This window comes from Perna viridis, chromosome 15 (assembly GCF_037379345.1).
Source record: "Perna viridis isolate PV_CMFRI_1.1 ecotype Kerala chromosome 15, ASM3737934v1, whole genome shotgun sequence".
In the NCBI taxonomy this organism is placed as follows: Eukaryota; Metazoa; Mollusca; class Bivalvia; order Mytilida; family Mytilidae; genus Perna; species Perna viridis.
In genome coordinates, this window is record NC_142459.1 from 15,779,355 (window position 1) to 15,795,881 (window position 16,527).

A 16,527-nucleotide genomic window follows, 5' to 3' on the forward strand; every position below is an offset into this window, starting at 1 on the left:
ATTACACCTTTAAGTAAGCTCTGAAAGGCCTCGACATAACGGTAACAGAACGAACATCTACAACAAACTGAAAAGTAATATAACCTCACAAAAACACATAAATAACTGTTACAATCATATTCTGACTGGACAGCATGAACCACCCCTTTTAATGTACGGTCAAAAATAAACTAAACGAACAGACAAACACAAAATAAAATTCGCTTGTAGTTTTCGTGAAAATTAATGTACGAATGAAAAATAATGACTGAAAAGGTATTCTGCAAAATAGCATTTTTGAAGTAATTCAGTGTAATGTGTAATTCAGCGGTTTTTTTTAAATTACATTTAATTGAAAGTAATGCATATGTGTTATTTCTAGCCCCGTCCCTTAAAAATATTTGTAGTTTTGAAATATCACTATGATATGTAACCCAGATATATCACTCTCATCACCCTCATTACGATATATCTCCCTCTTGACCGGAGATGCCTTTCTTTGGTCGTATGAGCAACCTTTTCCTTTTCATTTAAGTACTTCTCCGTCTAAGAATCAAGCAAAATGTGTATAAGATGTGGCATATGAAGGGAAAAAAACAGATTTTATTCCATTAACCAAGTATTTATACCCAATGACCTCCAGAAAAAAAGCATCAAAGTGTTTGTAAAATTTGCTATTTTAAGATATTGATAGATCAAATTTAGTTGAAATGGACTATGGAAAAATGGCGGGAAAATTTTCCCGCACTTTTTCGTTATATAAGCAGTCAAGAAATATCTACGTCACAGATGCTTCAGGATAAATTTAAATAGCTGTTCATGTGTTTTTTTAGATAAACTGAATATATTTGTGGCAAAAAAGACCAAATTAAGAAATATGGTGTGCCACCTATTGCCTGATTCTTACACAGAATGGTACACAAATACTTGTAAATTTCATTCAAGTGTGACTCTTATTATATCTGAGGATCTGCAACATTTACACCCGAGTTTAATTTCATATAAGTTTCTTAAATGTTATGTACATGCATGCTCATAAAAGTGTAATATATCAAAAAGGGCATTGAATATAATAAAGCACATATTACTTGCAGCGGAGGGTGATACACAGTCCGAGTAACACACTCGTATAATAGTCGCGCATGAAGCGATTATATTTCAACACATTTCTTGGGCTTCCGTTTGAAACTATGTTGGCAACGCAAAAAAAAAAAATAAAAATAAAAATAAAAATAAAATTAACCTTCATATATAAAAAGGCTATTCAGTAATGTTAGTTTTCGAGTACGTGTGAGGAAGGTTTGATTATGAAATACCCTATAAAATCGTTTTGACTTCCGGTATTCGATAATTGCTTGAATGATACAACTGTTTCAAAAAGATTCTTACATGTAGATACATAAATACTCGTGTAAAAAGGATTGTATTTGATGCATAACTTCCGATTGCTTGTTCGTCTATTCATTTGAAAAAAAAATAATACAATTTTAGCTATGCCTATGATGGACGGAGCTCAATGTCGTAGTTTAGACAAAATAGCGCCTCGGCACTTGCGCAATCACCTTCCAATTTCTTCCCTTCCGGCAGAATATTCAAGGTTTAGCCATCGGTCTTACGTTCTACCTTTGCAGGACATCGCTCCATCCATACTAACATGTTTCACTTAAAAGAGCTACGTTTTTATGTTTCAGAATCGCCGGTTGTAACTATTAGCTCAAAGAAAAAACCAGTCACACCTTCTTCTGCAAACTTCGGTATAGATTGTAAAGCTACTGGGGAATCCCCTTTGAACATCAAATGGTACCATAATGGATCACCCGTAACTGCAGACGCCCGACATGTGATCTTCCCGGATAATACCCTGTTTATTCACGGGGTTCGTCTACCAAATGACCTAGGCAAATATATGTGCGTGGCCTCTAACAGGTTGGGTTCGGCTAATGAAACGGCCTTAGGTGAGTTTACTTGCATTTCTAAAAGGTTTAAAATCTTGACGTACTCCAAAAACACAGGAAAATATGTGTGCTTAAAATAGACATAATGTAATCGGAGATAAACATAATAAAAGAGCTTGATTAAAACAGTGGGTATATTACTAGTATTCTGGTGCAAGATACGTGTACATGTACTGTATAGCTGTAGAAACGTCTACACAATTTATTCGTGTATCGGACAATTACACATTAGGCCTGTGTTCACTTGCAAGATAATATCAAGCTGTAGCTCAATCGGAACTACTGGGTCATTTCCGCTTTATGGAAGAGTAGTATACTATGAGTTTTAGAAGTTGCATTTTCAGGGACATTAGCCCCAATGCGCATTTGCATGACGTCACATCCGGTGACAGTGGATCGGAAGTGGACCTTGGATATGACCGGAAGTGGACTTCGATGGGGGACCAATAAAGGCAACACGGGAATCTTTTGATGTAGGAAGTGGGGTCTTAAAGGTTGGGAGGGGGAAACGACCTCCATATGTATCCTCATTAAGTGTCCTAATTAGTGTCATTATATAGTATACTATAACAGGTAAGTATAAAAAAGGGGGTGTATTATGACAAGAGTTATCTTTCTTTGTTTATATTTTTTTTATTTCTACATTTTCATTTACGTTAATTGTTTTTTAATTATTTTTGTAATTTCATTGTCTTTGTGTAATAATTGAATGGGCACTTTGAATAGATTTTAAATTTTGATCATCTTTGTGTTCACTTGATTTTGTAATTTGAATAGATGTCTCACGGATTAGACAGATGTTTGAAACTTCCCATTTTACTGGTGATTTCAATAGCCCATGTATTGTTTTTTAACCGTTTTTATTGTGTTTTATGAATACATTACAGGCGTCAGGACGTGTTGTGCAATGTTTACCATTGAGAAATAAATTTTTATCATTGTTTTAATTCATTTTGTTTTAATATTTTTTTGTATTCTGTTTGAAATTTTGACTAACGTCTAAAGATTATACTGACAATCGTAAGATTTACACGTTGTACATTTGGAACGTTAACAGCTTTTGAATGGTGTATTGCCCTTTTTTTTTGGGTAAATTCTTTTTTTCATACCTTCAATGTTTACATGTCGCATGTACTTGATTTGATCCGTTATGGGGTTGTTTTGGGTAAACCATTGATTTGTTGATTTTTTTTCTCTCTCCATATTTTCATTCGTACTTTGTTTCTTACGCCCTTTTTGTTAAATTATGGGACTTGTGTGCTCATTTAATTCTTTTCTTTTGTTATTATAAGGAGATTGAACTTTTTACTGCTATAATATATCCGATATTCGCATGTCGTGTACACCCAAACTTGCTTTGAACGTGTTATGAGGCTCTATCGGGTAAACCGGTTTCTTTTTGATACTTTCAATGTTTACATGTCGCGTGTACTAGATTTGACCCGTTATGGGGGTAAACCATTTTACTACGTAATATATTTTTCTCTCCATATTTTCATTCGTGGTTTGTTTTCATCGCCCCCTTTTTTTGTTTAAGTATTGTATGATGGTTTTTTGTTTTATCAGGAACGTTTTACTGCTAAAGTATGTTTTCAAGTTACTTACACTCAAACTTTGACCCGTGTTATGAGGCTCTGATAGTAAATATGTTTGTAATGCTGTCGCTAACGGTTTTAATAGGTGTTATCGGTTTTGAGCTACCCTGTTTTGTAAGGAGGTCTTTCTTTAGTATAGTTTTATTACACAACAAGATTTTTTTTTTCTTTTGTATTTTATTTACAATTCATACATTGTTTCATTTGTCGGGGTGTCGTCAAATCCGGGTTCTGCTCAATGGTCTGTTCCTTAAAGTGTTATTCTTCCCCTTTAAATAACACTTCACGATCCGATCTTCTTATAATTCTGCTTTTCTGTTTACTGTGAGTAGTCTTGCCGTCCGAGTATCATTGGCGTCAAGGCTGTTTTTTCCCACTCTATTTAACCTTCTCTTCCTTTCGTTCCTCGATAACATGGCTTCTGGTGGTGTAGTTTTATTTCCCATATAACTCCTTCTCTTTTTTGATGAACTATCCTCTCAGGTTCTGGCATCGTAGATCAGTATGATTCATCTAGTCGAACTATTGTAACTTTCTCGATTTCTTAAGGTCGTTGTTTCTTATACAAGGATGCACGATACTCTGCTCTGGTTTCCACTTGTATTTTATATTCTGGCGTTGTACGTTTTCCGAAATCCTCTCTATACAGTTCCATTTATAAATGTCACATCTGTTTTCTGGTCGAATTTCGAGAGGGAACTATATTGTAAATCTTTATTGCTTCGGGTGCGTCCATCTTCTTTGCGAGTTGGCCAAAAAGTGACCACACATCCTTTTTCATCTCTGTTTCTATTTTTGTTTTCATCCAAGAACGCATCCTGAATTTCCCATGGGAAAATGTTTCTTCTCAATGTCAAGTTGTCGGGAGTCCCCTGTTTCATGTCGATCAATAAATATCCGTGGGGCTTGTCGGTGGCATACTCGTACGATTACATAAAGTAGTTTGTCTTTTGGGGAACATTTGCTGGGCCATGGTCATGGCCTGTGATACGTCTCTGGTATTTTTAAACAGAACTAAGTAATGGGCATTCAGACTGTTGGTCCTGTGATACTTGTTTTTGTTGAACGGATTCTGAACCAGCAACATGACACTTATATGTTTATGGTAAGAATATTTCGTGAAGAGATGCGAGATATATTCAGTGACCGAATTCATCATATCGTCTAGAATAAGCAAGTGCTTCTGTCTGGGATCCAAGATGTCAAGATCGGGGAGTCCTTGTACAAAGTCGACATTCTCCATGGTTCCATAAATCGTCTGGAAGAAAGACGTCCTTACAAAACAGGGTAGCTCAAAACCGATAACACTTACAATAGTTAAACAAAAAAATGGGGCGATGGAAACAAACCTCGAATGAATATATTTAGAGAAAAAATATATTCCGCAGTTGAATGGTTTACCCCTATAACGGGTCAAATGCGACATGTAAACATTGAAAGTATGAAAAAGAAACCGGTTTACCCGATAGAGCCTCATAACACGTTCAAAGCAAGTTTGGGTGTACGCGACATGCAAAAATCGGAAATATATTAGCAGTAAAAAGTTCAATCTCCTTATAATAACAAAAGAAAAGAATTAAACGAGCACACAAGTCTCAAACTTTAACAAAAAAATGGCGTTAGAAACAAAGTACGAATGAAAATACGGAGAGAAAACAAAATCAACAAATCAATGGTTTATCCAAAATAACCCTATGACAAGTCAAATCAAGTACATGCGACATGTAAACATCGGAGGTATGAAAAAAGGAATTTACCCACTAGAGCCCCATAACACGGGTACGAATGTATAATCGAAGAAAAGGTTGAGTGCGTCTGTAATAGGTGATGAAATGGTCGACTAAAAAATCAAATTATAATAAAAATGAAGAGCAATACACCATTCAAAAGCTCTTAACGTTCAAAATGTACAACGTGTAAATCTTACGATAGTCAGTATAATCTTTAGACGTTAGTCAACATTTCAAACAGAATACAAAAATATATTAAAACAATGATAAAAAATTATTTCTCAGTGGTAAACATTGCACAACACGTCCTTACGCCTGTAATGTATTCATAAAGCACAATAAAAACAGTTAAAAATCAATACATGGGCTATTGAAATTACCGGTAAAATGGGAAGTTTCAAACATCTGTCTAATCCGTGAGACATCTATTCAAATTACAAAATCAAGTGAACACAAAGATGATCAAAATTTAAAATCTATTCAAAGTGCCCATTCAGTTTGACATTATTACACAAAGAAATTACAATTAATTTACAAAAATAATTAAAAAACAATTAACGTGAATGAAAATATAGAAATAAAAAAAATATAAACAAAGAAAGATAACTCTTGTCATAATACACCCCCTTTTTTATACTTACCTGTTATAGTATACTATATAATGACGATAATTACGACACTTAATGAGGATACCTATGGAGGTCGTTTCCCCTCCCAACCTTTAAGACTCCCCTTCCTACATCAAAGGGTCACCATCTTCTCTTTATTGGTCCCCCATCTAAGTCCACTTCCGGTTACACACGGTCCACTTCCGGCCCCTCCCTCTACCGGTCACTTCCGGTTCTCGGTCACCGGATGTGACGTCATGCGCATACGCATTGGAGTTTAACCTTTAATCCCCTGAAAAATGTGACTTTTAAAACTCATAGTATACCACTTTTTTATGCGTTTTTCGAATCACCATTTGTAACTAAATTCCAAGAAAATCTCAGTGGCGCATTTCCCTACAAAGTTGTCATTTCTTTGGTGTATATGGAAATTGATACTTTTGTGATAGGGGATGAAAATTTTATTTGGGGGAAAGGGAATTAGAATGGGGCAATATCGGCAAAAAATATACCGAAGCATCAGCAATGTGATGATTCAAATACGTCAAAATCAAACAACAAGACCTACACACATGAAACAGTGACGAGGAACACACACTTTGTAGCGAATCGAAGAGAAAAAAATACAGTGGCGGATCCAGGGGCTGCAGGGAGTTTGCTCCACTTCTATTTAGTGGAAAGTTTGTCATTTTCATGTGCAGAAATAGTAAATAATGTCCTAGCACTCATTTTTTTATGAGGAACCCCGGCTGGCACCCTTCCTTTCAATGTGTTTGGATCCGTCCCTGAATTACAGATAAAAAACTGAAGATACGGGAAACATAAACAAGCACTGGCAATATGAATTCCAACGAAGGGGAAATAGTTTTTTTTTCAAATTATTATATTTAATTGATTTTTGAATTAAAAATGTTTATGTTCTAAGTATACAATTTTAGTGGGATTTTTAAGGAGTCTAATCGTGACAAGTGCTGTACATAAGGCTTTTAAATTGGAGATATAATGTATGACACTATTGCGTGTTTGCTCACAATCACGGAAAACAGACTTCCGCTAAGAAAGCAAATCGTCTCAACATGTAAAATAAGCTAATTTCAGTGTTATTAGTAGAGATTAGCAGCAGAGGCGGATCCATTAATTTTGAAATGGGGGTGGGGTGCTCCAGTAAAAGAGTAATTTAGGGAACCATGATTCTAGCGGAAATCACAATAAAGTAATCCAAGGACAAAGACTAAATATTGAAAACAGACACACTCAACAAAGAACATAAAATAGTAAAAAATAATTCATCATACAAAGTCACAGAAGTAAATGAGCAACTATGACTCCACTAAAAACTCGGAGAATGGACCAGGTGCACCGGTAGGGAAAGCGTCCTCTGCTTTGTTTTTTAGAAACACCGCCGAATTGCTCATAAAAAGTCAAGTCCAGGGTCGACGAAAGAGGAAAGGCAAACTATCCCACGTTGAACAAACTGGTTTTCATGGTGCAGGTGGATACACCGTAGCAATCCACAAGTTCATTATAACGACCATAAACGTTCTGTAGTGATGATTTTAATCTTGTAACAACGTAACCCTGTTCCAGAAGCCTAATTGTGAGAAGTCTAGCGCGATACTTAAAGTCTGCGTAATTACGACAAGCTACGGCATAACGTATGAGTTGTGATATGAAAACTGCATACGCAGGTGCTGAAGGATGTTGCCACAGATTAAAGTACAATTGACAATGCGGAATTAAAAGGCAGTGTTATTTGAGGAGGTAGACATAGGATGATGGACAAAACTCAGTGATATGCTTGTATCATATTTAACTTCACAAAAACCTATCAAGCTTTCATTTGAAACAGAATTTTAGTCAGTCCAAGTTACCTTGATGCTTGCACGAGATTGATGTAAAATGCTGAATGCAAACATTCTAATGATTTGGAAGAGTTGTGTCCCATACCCTAGGTCTTCCTCCTTAAATGTGTTATAAAATATTTAATTGTGGTACATATATATCTGATCGATATTAACTAATATTTTAATCTTGTATGTGAACAATTTAAAACACCAAATTCAATCATAATTTTAAAAAAAAGTGCCACCAGCCCATACATACATGTATGTGTATTTGTTTGATTAATGTATATAAAAATGAACTGAATGGTGAATATGTCGTAGAAAACACAAACTTATCGGGATGAAAGAGTAATCAAGGGAACCAACATTACAGAGGTAATCAAAAGAATGTAATCCAGGGACAAAGACCAGACATTGAAAACAGACATACACAACAAAGAATAAAAGGTAACTAAAACCATACATACAAGGTAACAAAAGCAAATGAGCAACTCGGACTCCACTGAAAACTTGGAGCATGGACCAGGTGCATCGGTAGGGTAAGCGTCCTCTGCTTTTCTAGAAACATCCGCCGAGTTTCTCATAAAATGTCACCCCAAGGCCATCCATTGAATGGTGAGGAAATTATCCCTCACACCACAGTGCAGACTGGAGTTGTCCCCAAAGCATAATACACAGGTACAGCGAAACAGTTAACCCCATACGCTCCAGCAACATGAAATTAAAGAAAAAGTGAAAACAAAACATTACATACAAAGGCCAGAAATTCCTACTTTTGGATAGGCGCAAAAATGCGGCGGTGTTAAAATACTTTGATATGATCACAACCCTTCCTTTTTAAATGTGGCCACTGTAGAATAAAAGTATTACACAATTAAACACACCTTAAATAAGTTAAAAAATAGAAATAAAGAAACTGTATATTTTGTAGTGTACGAGGAGAAAGGACCAGTGACATGTGATGCGGCTTTCGCACCCTGTGAGGTCATATGCGGGTAATGTAAACATTTTTCTTTCTTATCCCCCCGCTCTATTCATTGTTACATGAAGATAAATCACTTTTTTTATGTGCATATGTGATTTATATATATGCTTATATCATGCATGTGCATATGTCTTCTTCTTCTTGTCGTTCGCAATTACACTTGAAAGCCAGTCTCCTCAACAAATCTGGCCGTCTTCTGTAGGTCTTCCACAGGTCCATACAGTTTCTCTGTAATTGGGGTTGGTTTATCCCATATGTTCTTTCTCTGTGCCTGGTGTAATTTGCACGTCTGCAGAAAGTGTTCTGTATTCTGCTCTGCTTCTCCACAGGGACATATAGGTGATGGTATGACCTTTAAAACTCTGTACAGATGTTGGTTGTGTCTGTTGTTTCCTGTCCTGAGCCTGAAGATTGTAGTTTGCTCCATCTTTTTAGTTGATGGTAGCTACCTTCCTTCTTAGGGGTATTGTGTAGAGACTTGATGATGGTCTTCATCTCTGTGTAGCAGACGTGGATTTTCATCTTGCTGTTGTTGAGCGCCTTCCTTTGCTAGCTTATCTGCTTTTTCATATCCATTGATTCCACAATCTGAAGGTATTCACTGTATGGCAGTTTTAAGGCTCTTGATGGGATAGATAGCTCTTTCAAGTTGTGGTATTTTGTTGTTGGTCAGTGCTTGTATTACGGAGAGGGCATCTGTTAGGAATACTACTTGCATATTTTCTGCACTTTCCTTGATGTAATTTGCCCAATGGATGAGTGCTTCTTCTTCAGCGTTTTAGTTGGAGCAATATAATCCTGTTGGTATTGCCATTGACTGTTGTACTCCATTTGGGTATTCCATGTAGATACCGGCCCCTCCTTTTGTTGTCGCATTGAACCGTGTGTGTAAACTCTTGCCCACAATTCTGATGGATACTCTTCTTCCAGCGTGCTCATTGTTACGGTTTTTCTGATGATGTTTGATTGTTCATCTCTGGCACTGAATAATGGAACTGTTGTCAGAATGGTTACATTGTCCTCCTTCTCTGCATATAGTTTGTCATTCATTTTAAAATCTATAGGTTGGACATACTTAGGTAGATGTTCTAGGTGTTCTCTTTGCAATGCTCTTGTTTCTAGAGTGAAGCTAGATCTTATGAGTCTGCCTGAGGATAGTTGTTTCAGTCTCTCATTCATTGAATGGTTTGGTAAGCATTGATATTTGGTGGGCTGTATCACAGCTTTACATTCTCCTCTCTTACTTAATGGTTGTGTGTTTGTAATTTCCTCCATACTAGCAATAGGTGTTGATTTCATGGCTCCTGTGGTGATGCGGAGTGCCTGATTCTGGACTTTATCTAGAGTCTGATGGTGAGACTTAGCTGCTGTCATCCAAGCACTAGAGCCATATTCTAGATGTAGGCGTACATTTCCTTCGTAGACAGATTTCAAAACTTTCTCATTAGCACCCCAGTTTGTACCAGCAAGTTTTCTCATGATGTTTAGTTTTCGTCTGGCTTTGGCTTCTGCTGTCATTATATGCTGTTTCCATATATGTCTTTTATCGAAGGTTACACCACGGTATGTTTGCTGATCTTCCATTGTGATATGGATGTGATCCATGGTCAGTTTGACAGACTGGCTTTTAGTTGAGAGTGTAAAGAGAGTTGCTGTTGTTTTTTTCTCTATTGATGGTAACACACCGCTCATTGGCCCATTTGACTACCATATCTAATGCTGTTTGTATCCTGTACCTTGCAGTAGTTGCATACTATTCAGAGCACCAGAGGACAAGATCATCTGCGTAGAGTGCTGATTGTACACCATTTGGTAGCTCTGGAACTAGGTCATTCATATAGAGTATGAAGAGAGTCGGTGGCAATACTCCTCCCTGTGGTACATCCTGTTTTAGAAGTATTTTTCGGCCATGCTTCCCATCTACGAGTACTCTTGCCCTTCTATTGTACAGATATGAGTTGGTCCATTTGTACATTCTTCCACTTACTCCAAATCTAAGAAGTTTCACAAGAAGGCCATCTTTCCAAACTTTGTCAAATGCTCTCTTAACATCTACAAAGACAGCTAGCGTTATTTTCTTTGATTGAAATGCATCCTCGACTACTTGAAATAGATGTGTTGTCTGATCTTCTGTGCACTGGTACTGTCTAAAACCAGCTTGTTCATGACCAAAAATCTTCTCCGATTCCAAGTATGTCTGTAGGCGCTTGTGGATTATACACTCATTAATTTGCAGCAACTGCTTGTTAGGCTAATTGGGCGGTAGCTTGAGGCTTTCGACTTGTTCTTTCCCCTCTTCAGTATTGGCATCATTATGGCTTCTTTCCAACATGACTTGACCTTGTCTCCAGCTCAAGTTGAGAATTTCTAGCAAAGTTGTCAATGCTAAGGTGCCAAGGTGTTGAAGAGTAATCAAGGGAAGCAAGGCCATAGCGGTAACCAAAAGAATGCAACCCAGGGACAAAGACCAGACATGGAAAACAGACAAACACAACAAAGAACACAAAGCAACCAAAATCATACATACAAAGTAACAAAAGCAAATGGGCAACTCGGACTCCACTAAAAAACTGGGAGCATGGACCAGGTGCACCGGTAGTGTAAGCGTCCACGCCGATCTGACAATATCATTTCACTCAAAGATGCTATCTCTGTTTGAAAAAGGCAATTATTTGATCTCTGCATCAATGGATTTGCTCAGATATTTTCCAATAGAATGTTAGAAAAATGAGGTTTTTGACAGAGTTTTCTGCCCTTGAAATGTTCTTTTTCAGTGAATTTCAATGAATTTGTAAACTCAATTTAACAAAGTGAAACGGAAAATCTTGACTTGTTTTTTTTTTATTCTGATGACGCAAATGGTCAAATTAAACTTTCAAAATGGTGTGTTTTTTTCATGTCATGTTTCACCCACTGCCTGATTCTTACAGAAACTGTCACGTAATAAGTTTCGTTAAGTATCAGCGCGTTTATAAGTTGTATATTCTTCAATAACCTGTAGAAATAAGTATGAATATCACTCTTGCGACTACTATGAAGTTTTTTTAACGTCCTTGTATCGTATGTCACGATGAAATATCGATTAGATATTTACGTCTCTTAATTAAGGGTGCATGCATTGTCACCGGCTAACATTCAATCAGTTCACTCAGTTTAATATACACACCAACGATGAGCTTATTGTAGTACACACATTACCGAAAACAAATGAAAAACGGTTTGATGTAAAATGCTTAATACAAACGTTCCAATGATTTGTAAGAGTTGTGTCCCTTAAATTATTAGTTTAAGGGTGGGTTCTTTGATTGTTACTTATATTTGTTTGATCTTTTGATTGGTCCCACTTATTGTGGGGTACGTTATATGTGTGATTTGGGATTTCCAGTCTGCGCAATACACTTCATGCGACAATTTATCGGTCATTACTGATTTTTTATACGACTGCATTTTTTCAGTCGTATTATGATATCACAATGACTTCGTCGTTCGCGTCCGTAATATTTAATTTATAATCGAAAACTTGAGTAAAAATTATCCAGTGTTTTTGATATTTTAAACACATTGTTCCTAGGAATATGGCAGAGGGCTCTTTTTGGAGATTTTTTTTTTTGCCTCACCACTTTTGGAAATAAGGGACTAAAAGGAGGATAATTAGTGTTATCATTACAGATGATAGAAAAACCTTATCCGATTTTTATGTTTCAGATGTCAATCTGTACCTTCTAAATTTCATTTGAAAATTTTTACCGGATAGGCTTATATTTAATCATTTTGGAGTGAAAAGTGTACAAAATTTGGCCACGCACCCCCTTAAAAAAACACAGCTGTTTTACCTTTGGTCCTTTTTTAAAATTTTTTTTTATTGGATTCCTTATAATATTCCCTGCCTGCTTTCTAAAACAGATTTCAGATTCTCTTTTCTTTTTTGAAGTTATAAGGGATCAAAGGGACCAAAAAAAAATCAAAAAAAAAAAAAAAAAAAAATCGGCTATTTTAATTAATGGTCTGATTTTGATATTCTTTTTATTGGGTTCCTTATAAAATCTCTGTCTGCATTTCAGATATCTCTTACCGGTTTTGAGTTAAAAAGGGTCATCCAAAAAATCTACTTTTTTATATAGGTTCGATTTTAATATTTTTTTTTTATTAATTTTCAAATTTTATGCTGTATTGTGTCAGAACTAGTTGTTATGTCATCGTTAAACTATAATTACGTATATTTAAGTGTGCCAAAAACTAATATTCTGTCCACAATTTCCCAAACTGTTCGGGGTTCGACCACTGCGGTCGTATCAGGTACGCTCCGCGAAGCTCTTTACCAAGGTTGCAATCTGTTCTAGAGCTGCCATACATGTAATTGTAAACAATGCACATGTTCCTATATGTTAAATACGTATTAAAGGAATGCTTGAGTATATAACATCAATGAAAGATGAGATTTAATAAGGTATGATGAATTGTAAATTCTTTGAAATCCAACCAATGTGAAAATACATGTATATGGCACGCGAAATTAACCAAAACTCCATTTTCTGTAGGATAACACTGTTATCTATGGGTGAACAGACTGTAACTCACACTATTAGCTAATTATAAGGTTTTATCTTGTTTATTAAATATACACATATTTTTTCCTTATTTTAAAAATTTATTCAGGACAGGGCGATCTATTGCACTGTCGATGTACTATTGCACGGTGCAATAGTCTCCTTGAAGAGTCTATTGCACTGACCCCATAATGACCCTTATCTAAGCCTTTTGATTGGTTGAACTTTTTTTAAGCGCTTCATTGAATTGGAATTTACACACAAAAAACTTGTGTGTAAAAACGTAGATGTGACTCTCGTCTGCCAATTCGTAAACATGAAGCGGTCAATTTCCTATTCCTGGTCGAATGGTTGTCTCTTTGACATATTCCCCATTTCCATTCTTTATTTTATCTGATAGACAAATTAGGTAATAAAACAGTTATTAAATGGGTTGGATGCAATAGACCAGAACATTTGTCCTTTGGTACTGAGAATGATCAAGAGTTCCAATAGAACACTTGATCATTCTCAGTACCTCAGGACAAATATTCTGGTCTATTGCATCCAACCCATTTAAAAACTGTATAATATCACCTGTGATTAATAATTAAATTTCGCTATGAGTTAGCAGCCCGCCATCCCGTGGATAACGCCTGCTAACCCATAGATAACGGAAAGTTAATTATCAATACCGTTTGCTATTGATAATTAATTCATTTAAAACACCGTTATATATGAATTAATTTACGAAATTTTCGTTATCTATGGGTTAGCAGATGCTAACTATTGAATACCGAAGCTAATTCATAAATAACGCAATTTTGCGTGCCATACATGTATATACATGTAACGTAGGATTTGTCGTGTTTCAGGCGGCATGCATGGTTTTGATTTTCGATATTTTGCTGTTTTTCAAACAAATGAATATGTTCATTATACCCTCACAAACAATGTTTGGGGCGGTACATGTATATCGGAATAGCCCCGTCTGACTGTCTCTGTCCGTCTGTCCACATTTCTTGTAAGCACAACTCCTTCTAAACTACACAAAGAATTTTGATAAAATTGTATAGGAAGATTCCGTATTATATGTAGATGTGCATGAAGAAGTGTGAGTACTATCGGAGGACTTCAAAGGGAAATAATCAAAATTATAGGTTTTACATAGTAAAACCTGGTAAGCGCAACTCCTAAACCGCTCTAGGGATTTTGATGTAATTTTATAGAAAGGTTCGGTATCATAATGCAGAAGTGCGTGAAGGAATATAGTTATTGTCGAATGACTTCAAAGAGAGATAATCCTAATTCAGAGTTTCAAATATTAAGACCTTGCAAGCGCTACTCGTTCTTAACTGCCCAAAGGATTTTGATGAAATTTTATAGGAATGTGCGATATCATATTTAGATGTACATGATAGAATATAATTACTGTTTAGTACTCCAAAAGGAGATGAACCAACTAGCGTTGTGCACTTCAGTCCATTTGAAGCAGCGTATTTTTGTGAGCTTGCTTACAGTATCTCTTTCTTCAAAAACAAAATATGAGGACACAACTTAAACATTATTTCACCAAAGAACAGTTCGAATAACTTTAAGCAACAAATCTAATAAATTATTTTTTTCTCAGGGTTTTCTGCCCGGCCGACTGTGACAAAGGTTCAGCCCCAGTTTACGGAGCGAACAGATACGACGTGGTAGGTCGTGGGTTCACATTCCATTACATTGATTTTTGTCGTGGATCTGAAATAATTTTAGAAACAAACAAAAAAAATTAAGATGTATATATTCTTGTTATAAAAATAAAAATAAAAATTGCAAATAAACAGTAAATTTTGTAATGTTATACACCGTATGTAATTCTGCAAAAAACGAATGAGCAGATCCGAGGTTGGATGCAGAGTGTTGGCACCCCTCCTTTTTAATGGAAAATTTGTCTACTGACAAGAAAAGGAAAATAATGTCCTAGCACCCCCTTTTTCTGAGGAGTCCCGAATGACACCCTCCTTTTCAAATTGTCTGGATCTGCCCCTGCAACGGAACATGTGAAACAAACGCCGGACCAAGATATAGCTCCGAAAAAATTAGAATAAAAATTATGAACTTAAATAACTTTGGGAGCATTTCCGGTTTCACCTGTCTCATATTATTAATAGCTTGTGTTTTGTTGCTTAGAATATTAAAAAAAAAAACCAAAAGACTGAAAAGAGCTAAATGATGAGCATACTGTCTTTAAAGTTCAAGTACCATTATGTTTCATTACCTGTTACAATCCTCTTATTTTTTTCTAGAGCTCTTCAGTGTGTAGAAGTGGTATCCATAGTGGTTCTATAAACTCACCCGGTGGAGAAGTAATTTGGGAAACAGGAACGGCTCAACCACCATACATAGGAACCACTAAAAATGGCGTCACAAGCTTGCCTTTGCAGTAAGTTCAATACAAGTCTTTGTAAGAACCAGGAAGAAGGTGAAACATTTTATAAAATAACTCATCCCTTAGACAGATTGATTTGACAATTTGTACCATCATTTTAGTTCATTGAAATGTTTTGTAAAAGAACATTCAAAGGCAGATAAATCTGCATTCTAATAAAAATGTCCAAACATTTCTAGTTGGGATTAGATAAAAAGAGTGGTGGTCATTGCAAATAGAAAATACTTCGAGCGGAATGATATTGTAAGATCAGTGACATGCATGTTACAGATTCTTCTTATTGTGCCTGATTCTTACAAAGACTTTTATTGTTACGTAATGTTTTTATTTTGCTTTAGTCTTACACAGACTTGTACTACGTGGCTTGATTTCAATTAATTATTCTCATAAGCTAAATAACAGTGATGCAGAGAAATATACCATTTGTAAAGTAAAACTTTTTACCTTTCAGATCTCCGACATCATTACTAGAAGCCATCACTCTGACAACGTGAATAAGGAGAAAACGACCGTTTTTAGAGTTAATATATTGGTGACCAGATATAAATTAAAGAATCGGAGAACTCGTAAATTTGTTGTTTTTCATATATTTTTTTAACAATAAGCGAAATCTGTATTATATATTGCTATGAGACAGTGTTCTTCCTTTGGTCACTGGTATACAGCTAATAATATCTGCCTTTGCGATCAGCTGTACCCAACAATACTTGTTTCCAGTGTACAGTTAAACTGTTATAAAAAAACACCTGTAGTTTTTTGCCCTAGATTTTGCTTCCCATTTATGGGAAACTTAAGGTTGTTGACCTAGGGTATGGAACACAACTCATACAAAGCATTGAAACGTTTGTATTTATCATTTTACAGCTACCTC

The 16,527-nt window shown here is 35.9% G+C and overlaps 1 protein-coding gene across 2 annotated transcripts in view; it reads left to right on the forward strand.

The window, feature by feature from the left end:
* Positions 1–16,227, forward strand: part of LOC148597134 (cell adhesion molecule DSCAML1-like) — a 37,552-nt gene extending 21,325 nt beyond the window's left edge. For both annotated transcript variants that reach the window (XM_088563386.1, XM_088563388.1), the window contains exons 11-15: positions 1,671–1,934; positions 8,643–8,706; positions 14,853–14,919; positions 15,514–15,650; positions 16,108–16,227. In XM_088563386.1, coding sequence (XP_088419512.1) covers positions 1,671–1,934; positions 8,643–8,706; positions 14,853–14,919; positions 15,514–15,650; positions 16,108–16,150 — 575 coding nt within the window. In that variant the 3' untranslated portion in view covers positions 16,151–16,227. The remainder of the gene's footprint in view (positions 1–1,670; positions 1,935–8,642; positions 8,707–14,852; positions 14,920–15,513; positions 15,651–16,107) is intronic.
* Positions 16,228–16,527: the final 300 nt, after the last annotated feature.